The sequence below is a fragment of the Pollachius pollachius genome (genome assembly GCF_949987615.1).
Source record: "Pollachius pollachius genome assembly, chromosome: 18".
Taxonomy (NCBI): Eukaryota; Metazoa; Chordata; class Actinopteri; order Gadiformes; family Gadidae; genus Pollachius; species Pollachius pollachius.
The window spans coordinates 9,689,940-9,707,434 of NC_136951.1; the positions used below are offsets into that span (position 1 = coordinate 9,689,940).

General features: G+C 44.4%; 1 protein-coding gene across 1 annotated transcript in view; it reads left to right on the forward strand.

The window, feature by feature from the left end:
- Window positions 1-17,495, forward strand: part of astn2 (astrotactin 2) — a gene marked incomplete at both ends in the record, with an annotated part of 274,785 nt that overhangs the window by 238,136 nt on the left and 19,154 nt on the right. Inside the window, one exon of the mRNA XM_079755910.1 lies at window positions 1-148. This exon is cut by the window's left edge and continues 1 nt beyond it. Within this exon, the coding sequence (XP_079612036.1) occupies window positions 1-148 (148 nt within the window). The remainder of the gene's footprint in view (window positions 149-17,495) is intronic.

Sequence of the window (17,495 nt, forward strand, 5' to 3'; positions counted from 1 at the left end):
CTCCGCCTCTCTCCTCACCTGGAGCCCTCCAGCTCCATGGTGGCCTTGGAGTGGGTGGACGTGGAGCCCCTGATTGGCTGCAAGGTTTCCGATTACGTCATCCAGCACAAGAGAGTAGAGGACCCGTCCGAAGCCGAGGTCTACACAGGTAATAGAACGTTTACCTGTACATCATTTACTGTTACTCGTATTGAACCTTTATTCTAGTAAAGTTTTGCTTTTACTTTGAGCCTCGTTAAGGAGATTACAAGCCTTCTTTCCCAAGAGTGACCTGGCCAAGAAAGCAGCACTAAAAATCCAAATTCAATGACAAAGTATGAAAATAAAGGTAATTCAAAATTCAAACCTACAGCACGCAGAGCCTTCGACATAAACTAACTTACTAATCAGTTGATGAATGCAAGGCGATGAATGCAAGGCGTTTGGTGGGTACCATGCTTTTTTTTTTAATCCAAAGCGTCTGGCTGTTTCTTGAGTGAATACATTCTCATTGGGTGGTCCCGGTGGGAATGGAACCCCCCCCCCCCCCCCCCTGTCCGGACCCTGGCCAGTGTTAACGTATGCTTCTCCACCAGCGGAGCTCCACATGGCCTCGCTAAGAAGTGAGAGAGAGGGGTTGGTGACGGGCCAAGGCGGCTGAGGTCGTGTGGGGTGAGGGGGGAGAGGAGATGGATGGCCAGGCCTCCATCCAGTTAGGGAGTGATTCCTCCTCCCTGACCGACAGGACCAGACAGACAGACAGCCGTCTGGGTTTCGAGAGGCTGTCTGATCGATATTGGGTGGCTGTGTATGGTGGCGACATTGCCAGGATGGAGATTGAGAAGGAGAAGGGAGAGGGTGTGTGTGTGTGTGTGTGTGTGTGTGTGTGTGTGTGTGTGTGTGGGTGTGTGTGTGTGTGTGTGTGGCGGGGGGGAGGGGGGGGAGAGAGATGAAGTGCCCCAGCCAAAAGAAAGCTTGGAGGCCGACCAGCGGTTGTATAAACAAGAGAGGCACTAGCATATAGACGTTCCTGCCCTGTAGGCAAGTACAGATGGGAGAAGGTTTTGCTGGAGCCCCCTCCCCCCCCCAGACATGCTGCAGCTTTTTGGAAGCAGCGAGAGCACGTCTAGTCCCTGTCTGAGTCAAGGCGAGGTAGAAAATGAGTGTCTGGAACTAAGGGTTGTGTGTGTGTGTGTGTGTGTGTGTGTGTGTGTGTGTATGTGTTGGGAGTGGTTGTGCTCTTGACAGAGCGTATTGTACTTGTGTCCCCTCTCTCACAAAGCAAACGGGTTGATTCTGTTGCGGTAGAGGTGGGGAAAACCTACAAGAGAGAGTGAGAGGAAGAGAGATAGTACCAAGAAAGAGATGGAGAGGGAGGAAGAGAGAGAGCAGACTGACACAGTGACGTTCGAAGGGAGAGGGAGAAGGTTGATCGCCCCAGGATAAGCATGAAGTGCTTGGCATTTTGGGGAAAGGGCAGTACAGTTGTGTTCACACATTTGAAATGGGAGGTCTGCTGGGCCACCATCTTTTCTGCAGGATAACGAGCAGCAATGTATTGTTCTGGGGGAGTCGGGGGTGGTGGGTGGGGCTGGGTTCCACAAGCAGACATGGATTTCCGGGAAACATGCCCTTCAAGTTGTGTATCTTAAGAAACAGGACTTAAATGCACTTTCATCCGTAGACACAGAAAAAAAAAAAACACCCGGTTCACACCTGTGTCCAAAATCGAAGGACATGGTGGAGCAGATGGAGAGTGTTTGCTGCTCTTGGACTTTACCTGAACCTCGTGTTGATGTATTGTGGGACGATAATCCGACGCGAGTTCAACCGGGTTTGGGAGAGATCTGTGAATACTTAATTTACTCAGATGAGGTCATCTCTATCCATACACGTTGTTTAGTCGTTTCTGCAGACCCGGTTTCGAACTCAGGCGACTCAGTAAATGTAGAAGCGCGTCACTCAGGCATGCTTCCCCCATAGATATGGGGGATTGAACCCAGTACCTTTCGCTGGCGATTCGAACACCGCGGCCGATACATGGTCATCTACGTCGTTGCTTTGTATTTATGTGGTGACACAGAATCCTCAAAATGGCATGGATTCCATTGTTAGGGTGGGATAGCTGTGAAAGAATGAAGAAAATGAATTGAGAGAGGGTATGGGCTTGAGGTGGGGGTGGTGGTGGTGGTGGTGGTGGTGGCGGTGATGGTCAGTGGTGGTGGTGCTGCTGGTGGTGGTGGTGATGGTCAGTGGCGGTGGTGCCGGTGAGTCAGAGAGACCTGGGTGATAGAAATGTAATAACAGTGGAGAAAATGAGGCGCTGCTGGAAGAAGGAGGAAGGGAGGAGGGGGGAGGTGTGAGGACAGGTCATCCATCACTTCCTCCAGCCCCCCCCCCCCCCAGAACAGCACCACGGATGTGCCCAAGTTTTTTCCTACAGTGTTGATGATGGTGGAGGAAGGGGAGGCAAAGGCAAGCAGGCCAGAGACAGTCAGGAACCCTGACTTAGGTGAGGTCAGGTGGAGGTCTGTGGTTGGGGTGAGTCACAACCCGAAAGCCCCCCCCCCCACCCACGCACACAATAGGCCTCTCACTCACTTATTATCTCATGATAGATAAAAAGGCTCATCGCTGAGGATTAGTCATCGTCACTGCGGCCCTTGTCGCTCTCCTGTGTCACATTAGGGGTTTGTTGTTCCCAACTGTGTGTCATCTTTCATTATTACTTTCCCCCCGGCTCTAATTGCCGTGCATCCTGTTGTTTTTCGTTGCCGTGGAGTAAGTGGAACTCCAAACTTTGACGCATTACTTTACGGTGTTGATGAGGTAGTCGTCAGATGGATGGGTTGTATGAACAGACAGAGAGACAACTCTGTTGACATCCCTTGTGTCTCTCGTTGTGAAGCAAAGGTCTTGATACCAACTCGAAATAGAACAATTGTTGGGCCATCATACGCAAAAAAGGGTAATTGACTTGTTGAATATGCTTCACTCGGTTTGGCGGTTTGAATGCGTGACCAAAGTAAGGGGGTTAGGTAAGAGCATAAATCGATGTGGACCGTTTCCTTTTCTTTGTCTTCCTCTGTAATGCTATGAGAGTCCAAGACACAAAACAGAACTGACACTTGGAAAAGAACAAGAATCAAACAAAAAGGGTTCTACAGTTGCCGATGCCGATGACTTTCTTACAGTTAAGCACAGTCGGGTCTCAAAAATCTGACTCTAGATTGATAATCCAAAATCTGAAAGCTCAAATCTGGGTGAGTAGGGAATTCACCTTGTTTCACCTAGTATTTATTTTGACCAATCATGTTGCTGGAAGGAGGGATCTGTAAGCAGCGAGCATACTCAGCTAAAACATTTTTTTGTTGTTTTGTAAAACGACACACACATTCAAATTTAAATCTGGAGATGGAGTGCATGTGCTATGGGGTCCAGGGCTGGGTCTGGGCTGGTCCAGGTCCTGATCTGGGGGGGGCAGGTCTGGGTCTAGACCCCTAAAATCTCCTTACAAAAGCTTCGACAACTCACGCAAGGGAAGTTCTCTTTGAAAATCGTAGTAACAAAACAGGAAACAAACCGCGACTCCGGCCCTTTCAGATTCTGATGTCCAGCCTGTGCGTCTCCCCCCAGATGTTGTGCTATAACATAGTACTAGTACCGGATCCCAGATCTAACACACACTCTCCAAATCAAAACCTCCAGACACTCCTTTAGCAGTAGCCACTCTACCGGACTCCCCCTTTTAATCATTTTTTTTAACAAAACCTGACACGAATTATCGGTGTGGCATTTGGAAACCAAAAACGCTCCTCGCTCACACACGGGGTAGTCGTAATCAATCAATGCAATCAATGTCAACAATAACATTCCCCCCCCGTGTTATTGTTGCGGGAAATTGAGTAGTTAAATGAGTCAGATCGCTCCAATGAGTCAGACAGACTCATCTTATTTTCTCGGTAAGTAATCAACGGAACAATAGCACAATTATCGACATACCGCCAACGTCAACTGCGTCTTACCCGCGTCGTAGGGCTAGACGCTGGGGAGAATAACCTTATTTGAAAGTTATGGTAACTTTTCTGACGCAGACAATAATTGAGTAGATCTATAGATGCTGATTTGCCTTGCACGCATTATTCTGTGTGTTGGTGTCTGTCTGTCTGTGTGTCTGTCTGTCTGTCTGTCTGTCTGTCTGTCTGTCTGTCTGTCTGTCTGTCTGTCTGTCTGTCTGTGTGTGTGTGTGTGTGCGCACATGTGGTTGTGTGTGTGAATGTGTGTGCATGTGTTCACTTGTGTGTGTGGGGGTATGTGTGTGTGTGTGTGTGTGTGTGAGTGAGTGATAGCTGTACTGAAGTGAGTCATGTGGTCTTCCTCAGGCCTCTAGATGGCACACCAATGCAGAGGCAGCTCTTTGTAGAGGTCTGTATTAGACACAATACATTTAAACTTAGTGAAATATATAGTTCAACATGAGGCTTAATACTACTGTTTTATTAAGTATTTTAAACCTCAACTTTGAGAATTTAGCTAATACATGATATTGACATCCTTAAAAAATTATTTGTATGTATATTTATACACAGAATGCTGTGTATGTATGTGTGTGTGCGCATGTGCGTGCGTATGTTTAGGTGTGTCTGTGTGTGTAGCAACAAAATATATAAAGAGAGAGGTCAGATTTTAGTTCAGCTGTTATTTTTATTTGTCTATTCCCTTACGAATTCACATGACTTCAGAGACACGTGAGGATAAAACCCCCAGAGGACTTCCCGGCAATCAATATCATAACTAATAAACACAGACAGACTCATTTGCATTCTCAAAGATGCTAATCTGGTCCACTTGTCCTCCGATCACTGATGCCTCTGGATGCCACGTGGAGACACATGAATGCTCTCATCAGTGTAGCGACGCACCCCTGCCTTTGATAAACACACACAAACACACACACACACGCATGCGCACACACACACAAACACATTCAGACAAACTCACACGCACACACACACACACACAGACACGGAAACATACACACTCAGTGCTAATTTAAAAAAAAAAACCATAGTCTATTTGTGTCACATCATCACTGTTTGACACTTGATTTATTGCCGTGGAAACAAGCTTAAGGGGAGGGGCACTGAAATAGAAGAGAGGGAGAGAGAGAGAGAGATAGAGATGAGAGAGTTGGGAGAGAGACAGGAGGGAGGGTGAGGTGAGAAGACATTGCTGAAAAAAATGAAATTATTAAATTAATTAGAAAATAAATAGGGGACGAAAAGATGCGGGAATCAGGGAGATGGAGAGAGGAAGGAGGAGGAGCGGGCGAGGGAAATGAGTGGAGGAGATGAAGAGACAGCAGAGATGGCAGTGGTGGATGAGAGAGAGCGGGAGAGAGAGCAGACAGAGGCAGCGCTACCGATGATGTCATCTCACATTGGCACCGTGGTAACGAGAGAGTGATTCGTCATTTGATCTTTTTATTTTTTCTACATCTCTTCCTTTTCTTTTCTTATTTCAGACCCGGTATATTGGAATCAATGACAATCTGGGGTACATTTCTCTCTTCGCTACTCCTCTCTACTCCACTTCTCTACCCGACTTCTATTTTATATTGTTTTTCCTCCTCCTTCTCTTCCACACTCCTGTGTGGTGGGTGGTCACTGGTATCAGCCCCCCTCTCTCCCTGTCTGTCCCCCTGTTTATGTAACATCTTCAACATTGGTTAAGAGGCCATGCATAGTGGCATACCTGCCCCCTCCCCCCCCAAACATTGCATCGATAGAGCCCCCATCAGGAGAGATTCCAGAGATAAACAGTGTCCTTGAGCAGGGGGGGCGCAGATAACAGATTGAAGTGACACAGCTGACTCTCTTTGTTGTGTTAATTAAAGATGACCTCATCGCTAAAAATGGACGCCACGCCCCCTCGTCACGAGCCTTCACCATCAGCAGATTGCAGATCCCTATAGGCAGGCGGCCAAGGGCTTTCTGCATTCCCTCTCTCTCTCTCTCTCTGCTAGCTCTCTCTATCTTTTCCCTCACTCACTCTCTCAGTCCCTCGTTTACGTCACTCATTAGTCCCTCAGGCTCACTCTTTCACTCTCTCTCTCTCTCTCTCTCTCTCTCTATCGCTCTCACATATATACTCTCCATCTCTCTCTCTCTCTCTGGTTCCTATAGTCTCTATCTCTCTCTCGCTCTCTCTCTCTCTCTCTCTCTCTTTCTCTCTCTCCCTCTCACATAGATACTCTCCATCTCTCTCTCTCTCTCTTTCTCTGGTTCCTATAGTCTCTCTCTCACTCTCTCTCTTTCTCTATCTCTCCTGCAGTCTCACTCTCTGTCTCTCTTTATGTCTTAAACTCTCACAAATAGTCTCTCGCTCTCTTTCTGCTGCTCTTTTCCCCACTCCTCTAGACTCTCTCTTTGTCTCTTCATTAGACAACACTGATTCTTCTTCTGTCATTATGACATCCTCTTATCCCTCATCATCTTCCTGTTACGTAGCCGTGTAGCCACAAACACTTAATCACTGTTTATAATTGGAGTGCGTAGCTGAGGCCAAAGTGGTCCATCTTTCAGTGACATGAGACTTTTGTCTTGATGTCAAGTGTCTTGTGTGTGTCTGGGAGGCCACGGGGTGTGTGTTGAGGGCTCACTTGCACGTGTGTATGTTATATTGGATGTTTACTCCTGCAGTTTTAATAGATATTCAGCATCTCAACTTGGAAAGATGCATGTTGTTTTAAGGTGAAACAACATGCTGGCTTAGCTGGACAGGAAGTAGAGTGGGTTGACTTATAACCGGAAGGTTTATAGTTTGAGTTCTTCTAGCTGTGTGTGTGTGTGTGTGTGTGTGTGTGTGTGTGTGTGTGTGTGTGTGTGTGTGTGTGTGTGTCGAGGTGTCCCTGAGCAAGACACCTAACCCTAACTGCTCTCCATGAACTTGCTGGCACCTTGCATGGTTGAATTCGCCGTCGGTGTGTGAATGTGTGTATGAACCGTCGCTTTGGATAAAAAGGTCTGCTAAATGTCAATGTGATGTTATATGTGAAATACTTGGTTGCACAATGTCGGTGACCAATTAAATTAAACATTTAAAAACACATACAGTGTTCAAATGTTCAATAAAACAATGTATTGAACCATACATTGTTTGAGTCGATGTTCAACATGGTTAAAGTGATAACTCCATAAATGCCACATGGACTGATTCACAATGGAGACCAACTAAAAGAGGTGCTGTGTTGCTCACATGATGTTGTTGGTGACAGAAGCAGGCCTCTGCCACTTGGCACAGCGTTTTATTTTCCTTGAAGCATGCATTAGCTGCTTCATAAAACTTTAGGTGTTGTGCAACTTTGAAGTTCACTTTATTCAGCTTTATGAGGCAATCCACCCAGCGCCTAAAGTGTACATTAGCAATTGGGCCTGAAATTTCCCCTGTGAATGGGCGTCGATGATCTTCATTTTATTATGGATGTAAGATGGGGAAGATGCTCTATCTTAAACTTTCCTTTGGTAAGTCAGGCAAATGCCAGGCATTACTTTTGTTACAATGTTTAATTTAAATGGGTCTTACCAAAACCAAAAGGAATTATATTATATTTGAACTAGTGATTCTTAAGCCCTAAATACTGGTTTTCCATTCCATTATCATAATCTTTGACCAAACTATCATCATTGCATTTTTTTGGATCAACACTACTCAAAGGATCAGTGAGTTCATTGTGAACAGATGCAGTATTTTCTACCAATTAGCTTTTCAATTGATAATTGATCCAAAGGGATTCAGATACAGTTCATTAACGGTACTGTTGGAAAGAGTTAAGAGAATAAGAGTGTCATTTGTTTGAAATGCCATAGCCATCAGCTTTTGCGAGCGAAATGCTCTGAGAATTTATTTTTTGAGTCGACTGCGCCTGTCTATATGAGATATTCTAGATTTAAGCCTGATCCCAGGCCGATTCTGATGGATCGAGGCATCTCTTCCCTGATTGGTTTAGGGAATCCATCTTGCCTGGTACAGGTACATGAAATGCAACACCTCTTAATGGCCGAGAAACGTAGCGATGATGGAGATATGTATTGCATTGTTTCAAAATCTTGCTCTGTTCCGCTCTTTTCTGCTCTCTCTCTCTTTACAACTCACGCAAAATACCAACATCAACAATAAGGAGCAGGTAGTGCAGATGAGGTCGTCTTCTAACGATGCCGGTTATGGTAGCAGACACAGGGGATCGAACCCAGAACCTTCAGTATGGGAGAATGTTTAAAATAGGATCAAATGAGGTGAAATGGATGTAATTCATACCAGGCAGCATACTGAGGGTGTCACAGCTGAAATAATGGCAACACAATAGCTATTAGATATAGATATTATTCAGGAAATATATATATATACACATGATTGACAGTTGAACTGTTAACGTTATAAATGTACACACCCTAGGAGGTAGGTTAATAGTGTAGCTTTATTATTCTTTCTACTTTAATTTACAAGTTTATTTATTTATTTACTTACTTTGTTATGTATCTTTCCCTTATCATATTAAGTCATCTGAATTATTCCCGGTTAATGCAGCCTACATATAGATATTTTTTCTTATATATCTTTTTTTCTACAAATGATCATTCATTTCCTAAAAAATTTGCACAAGATATTAGCACCCATATGTGTCTCTTTATTACCTTTTTATGATAATCCTCTTGAGAGATGTTATCTGGGATTATACCTTGGCCTGTGTGAACACTCAATTATGATTAGCGGTGATTCATTTCAGATAACCACCGGGGCTGACTTGTGTAACCGCTTTAAATCCATTCACTATCAGCAGCCAATCCGATCATTAGACAGTTGGCTGATTAACCCACTTTGGGAATACGCAAGGAAAAAGCAAAAAAAACCTTGCCGGACAGTTCCATTGAGTTTGCTAACCAATGTTAGCATTGTGTTCATCTTATTTCACACCATCTTCTCCATTGAAACGCTCGTCGAATGTGTGTTATTCAATGCTTCAAAATAAATAAATACGATGTAGAGGTCTTCCTACATCCCCCTTGATACAGTTACACTGGAAATTCACTGTGTGAACCGTCTTTACAGCAACTGTAAAGACTGCCGTAAAGATACACGATTGAACACACGATTGTTTTTTATTATTCACTATAAAATAACATTGCAAGACCATTAAAGAAACAAGGGATAACCAAACCGTCCTTTGTTTTAGGCTCTAGTTCACGCACACCCGTGCGTGCTACAGCCCATTCAGTTGAGGCTTTTCCCCAGTGTTTCGTGCGTGTAGCAAAATCCACGCATGATGCGTTGCTACAAACACAATGTGGCTCCCCCCCTTAATCCTACCTGCTCCTCAACATAGCATATATTGAGGAGCAGGTAGGGTTTAGGATACTGTAGCTCAGGAGGTGGAGCATGTTTGCTGCTAACCGCAAGGTTGCTAGTTCAATCCCGCTCTACCTCCTGATCTACTGTACCCTAAGCCCTACCGGCTCCTGAATATATGCTATGTTGAGGAACAGGTAGGGCACAGTAGCTCAGGAGGTAGAGTGGGTTGGCTGGTAACCGCAAGGTTGCTACTTCGATCGAGTTGTCCCTGAGCAAGGCACCCAACCCTAACTGCCCACCGACAAGCTGGCTGTCGCCTTGCATGGCTGACACCGCCGTGTGTGAATGAATGGATGAATGTTAAGCACTATTGTAAAGCACTTTGGACCAAAGCGCTACATAAATGCAGTCCTTCTACCATTTACATTAATGTAACATTTCTTCTTTTTTTTCACATTTATCTGAAAGAAAAATTAAAAAAACGAACTTTGTGGCTTTATGGACAGGAGCCTCTCCAGTACATAATGTGTCAGCTTCGTGTCTCAGTACGCTGCCTCCATGATCCATACGTGCCACACCAGTACTACTCTCTCCTCCCCGGCAGCCCCGGGTAGCCGCGGGTCTCTGGCCAAGCCGTGAACCCGGGTTGCCCGCCACGGCTTTGCATTTTTACTGCGTCTCTCAGGGGCCCTCAATCAATGAGTTAGTGTGGAGATGCCAGGGGTCCACGGCCGCGGCCCCCGACCGTAATGGAGGTGGGCCGCCGTGGTGCGGCACTAATGAATTGGAGAGACAGAATGATGTCATATTAGCAAATAGCTTTTGGGAGGAAAGGGAAAAAAATAGAAAAAAATGAACTACCCCAAGGTCCTCGAGTCCTCCTCTACTCCCTGAGTACTACGGGTACTTTATTACTGACTGCTCCTGTCTGACAGTAATACTAGTACTATATTACTGACTGCTCCCTGTCTGACAGTAATACTAGTACTATATTACTGACTGCTCCCTGTCTGACAGTAATACTAGTACTATATTACTGACTGCTCCCTGTCTGACAGTAATACTAGTACTATATTACTGACTGCTCCCTGTCTGACAGTAATACTAGTACTATATTACTTACTGCTCCCTGTCTGACAGTAATACTAGTACTATATTACTGACTGCTCCCTGTCTGACAGTAATACTAGTACTATATTACTGACTGCTCCCTGTCTGACAGTAATACTAGTACTATATTACTGACTGCTCCCTGTCTGACAGTAATACTAGTACTATATTACTGACTGCTCCCTGTCTGACAGTAATACTAGTACTATATTACTTACTGCTCCCTGTCTGACAGTAATACTATTACTATATTACTGACTGCTCCCTGTCTGACAGTAATACTAGTACTATATTACTGACTGCTCCCTGTCTGACAGTAATACTAGTACTATATTACTGACTGCTCCTGTCTGACAGTAATACTAGGACTATATTACTGACTGCTCCTTGTCTGACAGTAATACTAGTACTATATTACTGACTGCTCCCTGTCTGACAGTAATACTAGTACTATATTACTGACTGCTCCTGTCTGACAGTAATACTAGTACTATATTACTGACTGCTCCCCGTCTGACAGTAATACTAGTACTATATTACTGACTGCTTCCCGTCTGACAGTAATACTAGTACTATATTACTGACTGCTCCCTGTCTGACAGTAATACTAGTACTATATTACTGACTGCTACTGTCTGACAGTAATACTAGTACTGTATTACTGACTGCTCCTTGTCTGACAGTAATACTAGTACTATATTACTGACTGCTCCCTGTCTGACAGTAATACTAGTACTATATTACTGACTGCTCCCTGTCTGACAGTAATACTAGTACTATATTACTGACTGCTCCCTGTCTGACAGTATTACTAGTTCTGTATTACTGTCTACTCCATGAGTACTACTAGTACTATATTACTGTCTACTCCCTGTACTACTAGTACTATATTACTGCATACTCCCTGTCTTAGAGTACTACTAGTACTACTACTACTACTTCATATATATATATATAAATATATAGTAAACAGTAGTTTACTCTCTGTCTGAGCCAATGTCATGTATGCACACAAACACAAACACACGCACAAACATACACTCATTCAAAAACGCACACAAACTCAAATACAGCACACACCCACACACGCACATGCATGCACTTATGAACACACACAGTCTGCAATTGGGAATGCAATGGTTGTCCTGGCCTGAAATGACCTTGAGGCCTGTGGCTAATTTCTAAACACATCGCAGACAGGGAAACAGGCGGTGGTGGGGATAAAGTCATACACGCACGCAGGCACAAACACACACACACACACAAACACACACAATTGGTTAATTGTGGCAAATGCACTTGCATGCTTCTGTATGGATTCACTTAAATTGTGTTCTTTGTGTCATAGTCTCTAAGACTCTTTATATGCTTATTCAGGAGAGTTTGTGTTTGTTGTCTTTTGCGCTACAAACTCAAACAACGTATTAAATGCTCACATCTTGTGTTATGTCTTGTTGAATGGGACAGCTTTTCCTGGGACGGGGCCATACCTCACCCAGATGGCCATGCCAATAGCCACCTCTCCGTCTCTTTCAGACAGAATTAGTAGGCAACCCTACGCATTTCAGATGCCATTTCATTATTTTAACCATACGTCAAGCAGAAACATCAGATATTTCCGAGTGGATAAAACGACAATATATCATCCGGGAAAATTATCTTCCCCATTAAAGAGGACATAATGGCCCACTCTGGCTTGCAAGTATCTAGTGGCTTTGAAACAAACCAAAAATTGCGAACCTTGCAACCAATTTTTGGACGATTGGCATGCATGAGGTGAAGTGCAGTTACAAAATGTACCATCGCAGTAGCTGATCGGTGAGCGTTGACGACATTGGGAAGCACAAGAAATGTGAATTATTTCAAAAAATGTTCACCGCTGGTGATGCTGTTGGCGGCATCAGAGGTGTCAAGTGTGCTTTTGAATTGTTAACTTGCCCGGCTGTAAGGATCAGCAGAATCCAAAGCTCTTAATGTCTTCGCTGCCTGTTGTTGATAGCATATTGATGGCCTAATCAAGAGAAGAAAACTTACTTGGTTTCAACCAACCCAGAAGCACGACAGCAAGCCATTACAAAGATAGATGATGTGTGATTATATTTTGAAAGGATTACAATAAATACTTGTATAAATAACTGGCAGCTGCTCTGAGGTTAAAAAATGAAAATAAAAAAAACATCTGCACACAGCACCGGAGTCTATGTTGACACAAAACAGATCCACATTTCCTGTTTAATCACGCCTAATATATCGTAATAGCTAGCACCTTTTTTTGTTTGTCTCTGACTGCTATTTCCCTTTTGCTCAGTCAACAGGGGAAAGGTTCTCCTCGTTTTTGTGATTCCCCTCAAGCCTGTGGATTATTGTTTTTATGTATCTTGAGGGCTGCGGCGTGGTTGTTTGCAGGGTAATGGGGCACTTTAATCATGATTAAAGTGGTAGCCTAGGGTTTCAAACTTGGGGAAACGGTCTGCGAAAACTCCAACACCAAGCAGAAAAGGTTGTATACTTGTTAAAGCAACACTTGTACTCTACGTGAGCCGTCCCAGGGCGCGCACAGTGTGTCCATGCATATGAGCCACTTCCCCATGAATAAGTCACAAGGAGCCGGCGGTGGAATTCCTATTGATGTGACACGTTGTTCCCCCTCCGGAGAATCGCTTGGCACGACGAAAACCTTGTACGTCTCCAAGTTGTTAAACGTTTTAAGATGTTTTTTTAATTGTTTGAGTTACCTTTTAAGTGCAACACTTTCTATCTCCGACAGACATCTCCCTCTTGATTAGAAAAATATGGACAATTATGTGCAACTTGACCTCTTTATTTTTTATTTTATTTTTACAATCTTCTCATGTTCTGCCATGGACTGTATCCTGAAGCGGCCGGACCCTGTAATTCACACAGAGAGAAAGTAATTTATGTCTTAGGGTGTCACTTTAACTCCAAAGCTTTTGTTTTTTTTTGGTTAGCAAACAAATTGTGTGTGTGTGTAGGTCAGTCTCTAGGGTTCAGTGATAAATTGACGTGTGATGTGATCATGGAGATGTATGAGTCTATGGCTTCTTCTTTAAAGGCATCCTATGTGTTGTCTGAGGCTTCCTGTCCAAGTGCTAAGCTATGTTCTAAGCTTCATGGGGTCATCCCTACCATAACACAAGCAGGGTCAGGTGTCAATAGAAGTTATAACGACAAAAGAGCGATGGCAGTGCAGTTTGATCAAAGAGCTTTATTTTAACATCAGGTGTGTGGTGGAGTAGCATCACAAAATACCCATACTCATTAGTGCCATCACAAGTGGCACAGTCCAGGTATGATGGCTGCATCAATCGAGCGGTCTCTCTGTACCAACTGGTGGGCTAATCCACCCATCATACATCTGAATGGACCCTCTCACTTGTTATGTCACCACAAGCCGGTAGAATGTTGAACAGGCTTGTGATGTCTAATCAGCATCACACTTGTGGTAAAATAGGGGCCCTTTAATACGCTACATAGCTGGAAGTGTTGAAAGCTATGGACCGCTTGTGACGTCCACCATGTTTATATTAGTGTCATCGGGTTTAATTACATCCCAGCTGTCAGCAGACAAGGGGGAATTCGGGCAACTGAACAGAGAATGTTAACAAATTTTTTTCATCTCCTCCAAAAATCAAAAATAGGGATTCAAGAAAGTGATGGCTTTAGCACATTTTGATGGCCTGCATTTTTTTTTCGCAGGGAATAGCAGCAGTTACTGGTTGTATTCAAAGAGGTTGTTTTATAAAACAGATGAATAAATACCTAGCGTGTTTGACAGGTGTTGCCATAACGGCTTCATCGATTTTACTGACAGACGCAACAAGCGATCAAGAATTGCCTCTTTAGATTCATCAGGTTTTTTTTATGACTAAATTGTTCTCCGATCTGAAGAGAAACGCTACAGAAAGCACACTGCTGATGAAACCGAAGGCGGAATTCCAAAATCTCTAGTTCATTCACCCTGCTAGTGCTTAGCGCCGTGAGGGAACCAAGTCGCCTGCTAGGTGAAAAGGGCCTACGGATTTGTGTTTTGGCACCGGCGGACAACACAAATTAGCCTTCCAGTTAGCGGTTAAATCATGCCATGCGATTCTGCCGTGAACTGGCCAAGTCACAAACCCTTATATGTCACTGGCTGTTCTTTTCACTTGCTTTTTTTTTCGTAGGAAATTGGAAAGAGTGAATAATAATTGCCCTGCTGTGCTTATTTACCTCATTTACAGTTTATTTGTGTGTAATGCCAAGGGGTGAACTGAAAGGCCCCTTCTCGCAGTGCTTGGCCACAGGACATGCATGACCTTATAGCGCATACACGTTGACTAAGACAAGCTGTAACGTCTGCCCCCCCCACCCCCAACCCGATCCCTCTTCTTGGGCATATATCACACACACACAACCTAAGACCTTATTTACCGCTAGCTGGCTAACACAATACCCTGAGCCCTTAAAAAGCACTGTGTGCTTTAGGACCAAAAACCATAACAATTATCTACAACTTACATACCGTCTGGCACTCGACACAAGCCCCCCGCCCCCGTGCCAGCCCACCTCTCTCCCTCCATGGTGCATGGCTTACTGAATGAACGAAGCAGTCTCATGCTTTTGTTGTGTACTTTCTCATGCAAGCGCGCCCAGCAGTAAGCCTTGGCAGGGACAAGGTGTTACTTAAAGGGGGTAAGCTAAGGTAAACCTGGGGCTTTGGCGTGATCCAGGGGCCTCACTTTAAACTGGAGCCAGGGGTTGGTGGTGGGAGGTGGGGGGGAGTTTAGGTAGGCAATGGGTTGTTGTGAGCTCGGGAGACAAAAGGGGTGGTTTACAGAGAGAGAGAGGAGATGGGATAGATGCACAGTTCACAAATGCCGTCTGTGACATCCTTTCAGCAAAAAATGGAATTTATGTTACTGATGATTTACTTCACATTTTTGTTCAAAACTCTCTCATGTTGGAAATTAGCCCAGCATAACGCTTCTCCCTTTAACATGTGAATGAATCTCTGGTCTTTATGACTGTTTGCATAAAACTAAGGCAAAGCAAAGCTAAGGTACAGCGCTTGTGGCAGACGGCAGATTGTTATTTTCTTTTTGATCACTCTCAGAGCTTTGCATCAGTGCTGTGTGGTGCGTGGCTAGGGTTAAGAAGAGGGTACGCTTAGCAGCGCAGGGAGCACGCAGGCCAAGTAGGTGGCTGCTGCATCTGGCAAGGTGTTGCAATACCACTCACAGGAAGTAACAAAGGTGTCAGGGAACTCAGAGAAGGTAGTAAAACATGTCTGCTTCTCGCTCTCGCTCTCTCTGCGCCGCTCCATGCCCCTCTTCCCGCGGCCTCTCTCCACTCTCTCTTATTTCTTGTCGGGAACCACCGCCGCTACGACTCTGACTGCGTCAGTGCTGCGAGGCACTAAGATAAGGGGAGTCCTTGGAGGGAGAGGTTAAAAGGGAAACGTTGCCATCTGGAGCTGTAATGCTACAGCACCTGGCAGATGTGGACATTAGCGGGTGAAATGTTGCTTTAGCTGAACCATGCATGCAAAAGTAGCAGAGGGGGCCAGACTCCTCAACAGCGGAAGCATACTAGTGTATTGTCACACAAACCCTGCCTCACTTTGCAATTGTGTTCACACTCTCTCTCTCTCGCTCTCTCTCTCTCTCTCTCTCTCTCTCTCTCTCTCTCTCTCTCTACTTTACAGTATTTGCACTTGTGATCTTATATATAATACATGTACACATTCTATATTTGTGGATGACCTTGTATTTTTTGTATAATCATTTCACTTTGTAATTGATATAGTCGTAGCTATGTCGGTGGATGCAACTGGTACATGTCACTCTGTGACGGTGACGTCTTACCAATGTTGTACGAGGAAGTTGCAACTCTCACATTTTTGTTAGACAACCGTCACATTTTGTAATTCTTTTACCCCCAAAAATTCAAAAATATTTGTTTGTCCCTAAAATATTCTCTGTGTGAACACTAGTTAGGCCCCATAAACGCTACACACAGCAGCGGCAAAACCGTGGAGGAAAAAGTTGTGCATACACACGCGCGTACAACAATGTAGAATGATGACTCATGAGTTGTATGCATACTTTTGTTTTCCCTTTTTTTTTGATTAGCCTCACAAAACCTTTCCCCTGGAATCCTGTTGTGCGCTAACACAAGCCAGGTGACGCCAATGAGATGTGAAGGCAAGAAAGGAAGGAAAATGGCACAAAGAACAGATAGGACAATGTAAATGAAGCACAGATATTTTTCCATAATGTTATGTTCTGGCCTGGTCCACATGGGGCCAATATTACCCAGGGCCACACATACTGTGAAATGTCTGTTTAAATAATAGATTTAAATGCAGTGCTGCTCCTCCAAAGAAAGGTCAAACAAAATGCACCCAGGCCAACATGTATCTGCAGCAGAAGTGTGAGATGTAATTTACCTGGGTTAACATATACAGTCAACTATAGAAGTGGTTTCGCCGTAAGGTGCCTGGCTTGTTTAACCCTGCGGGGAAGGACGCTAAAGGTGTGTTTGTATTTAGCGAGGGTACAGGTGCATAGCGTTCACAGACCAGGACGCTTTCACAGGAGCAGGAACCCCAGAACAGGATCCCTGTACATCCAACCCCAAACACCAGTTTGTTTGATTAGCGCCCAAGCCATGTACCTTTTCGCCTTTTTTCGACTTCACCCAGTTCAAAGGTGGCCATCGTGCACACAGGCACGGTACGATCAACGTGCCTAATATTTAAACACCCCCAAAGCACAAGCATTAGTATTATTGAGGTTGTTGTTGTTGTGTTTTTTGTTATTGTGTTTATTTTCGGACTACATGTTTTACAGATGCACAGGGGAGGATGTTTAGTTTAGCTTTTCAAAGCCGGCACGGCCGCACTGACGTATCGCTAAGCTTATGGAGTAATGTAAACAAATAAAATATCCAACTCTAAATGTACCCTATAAACATGTTCCGCTGTCCCCCTCAATGGGAGCCTTGTGGGTAGATAGGCTGAGAGAAACAAGTCCGATCATGAATCCAGATTAGACTAG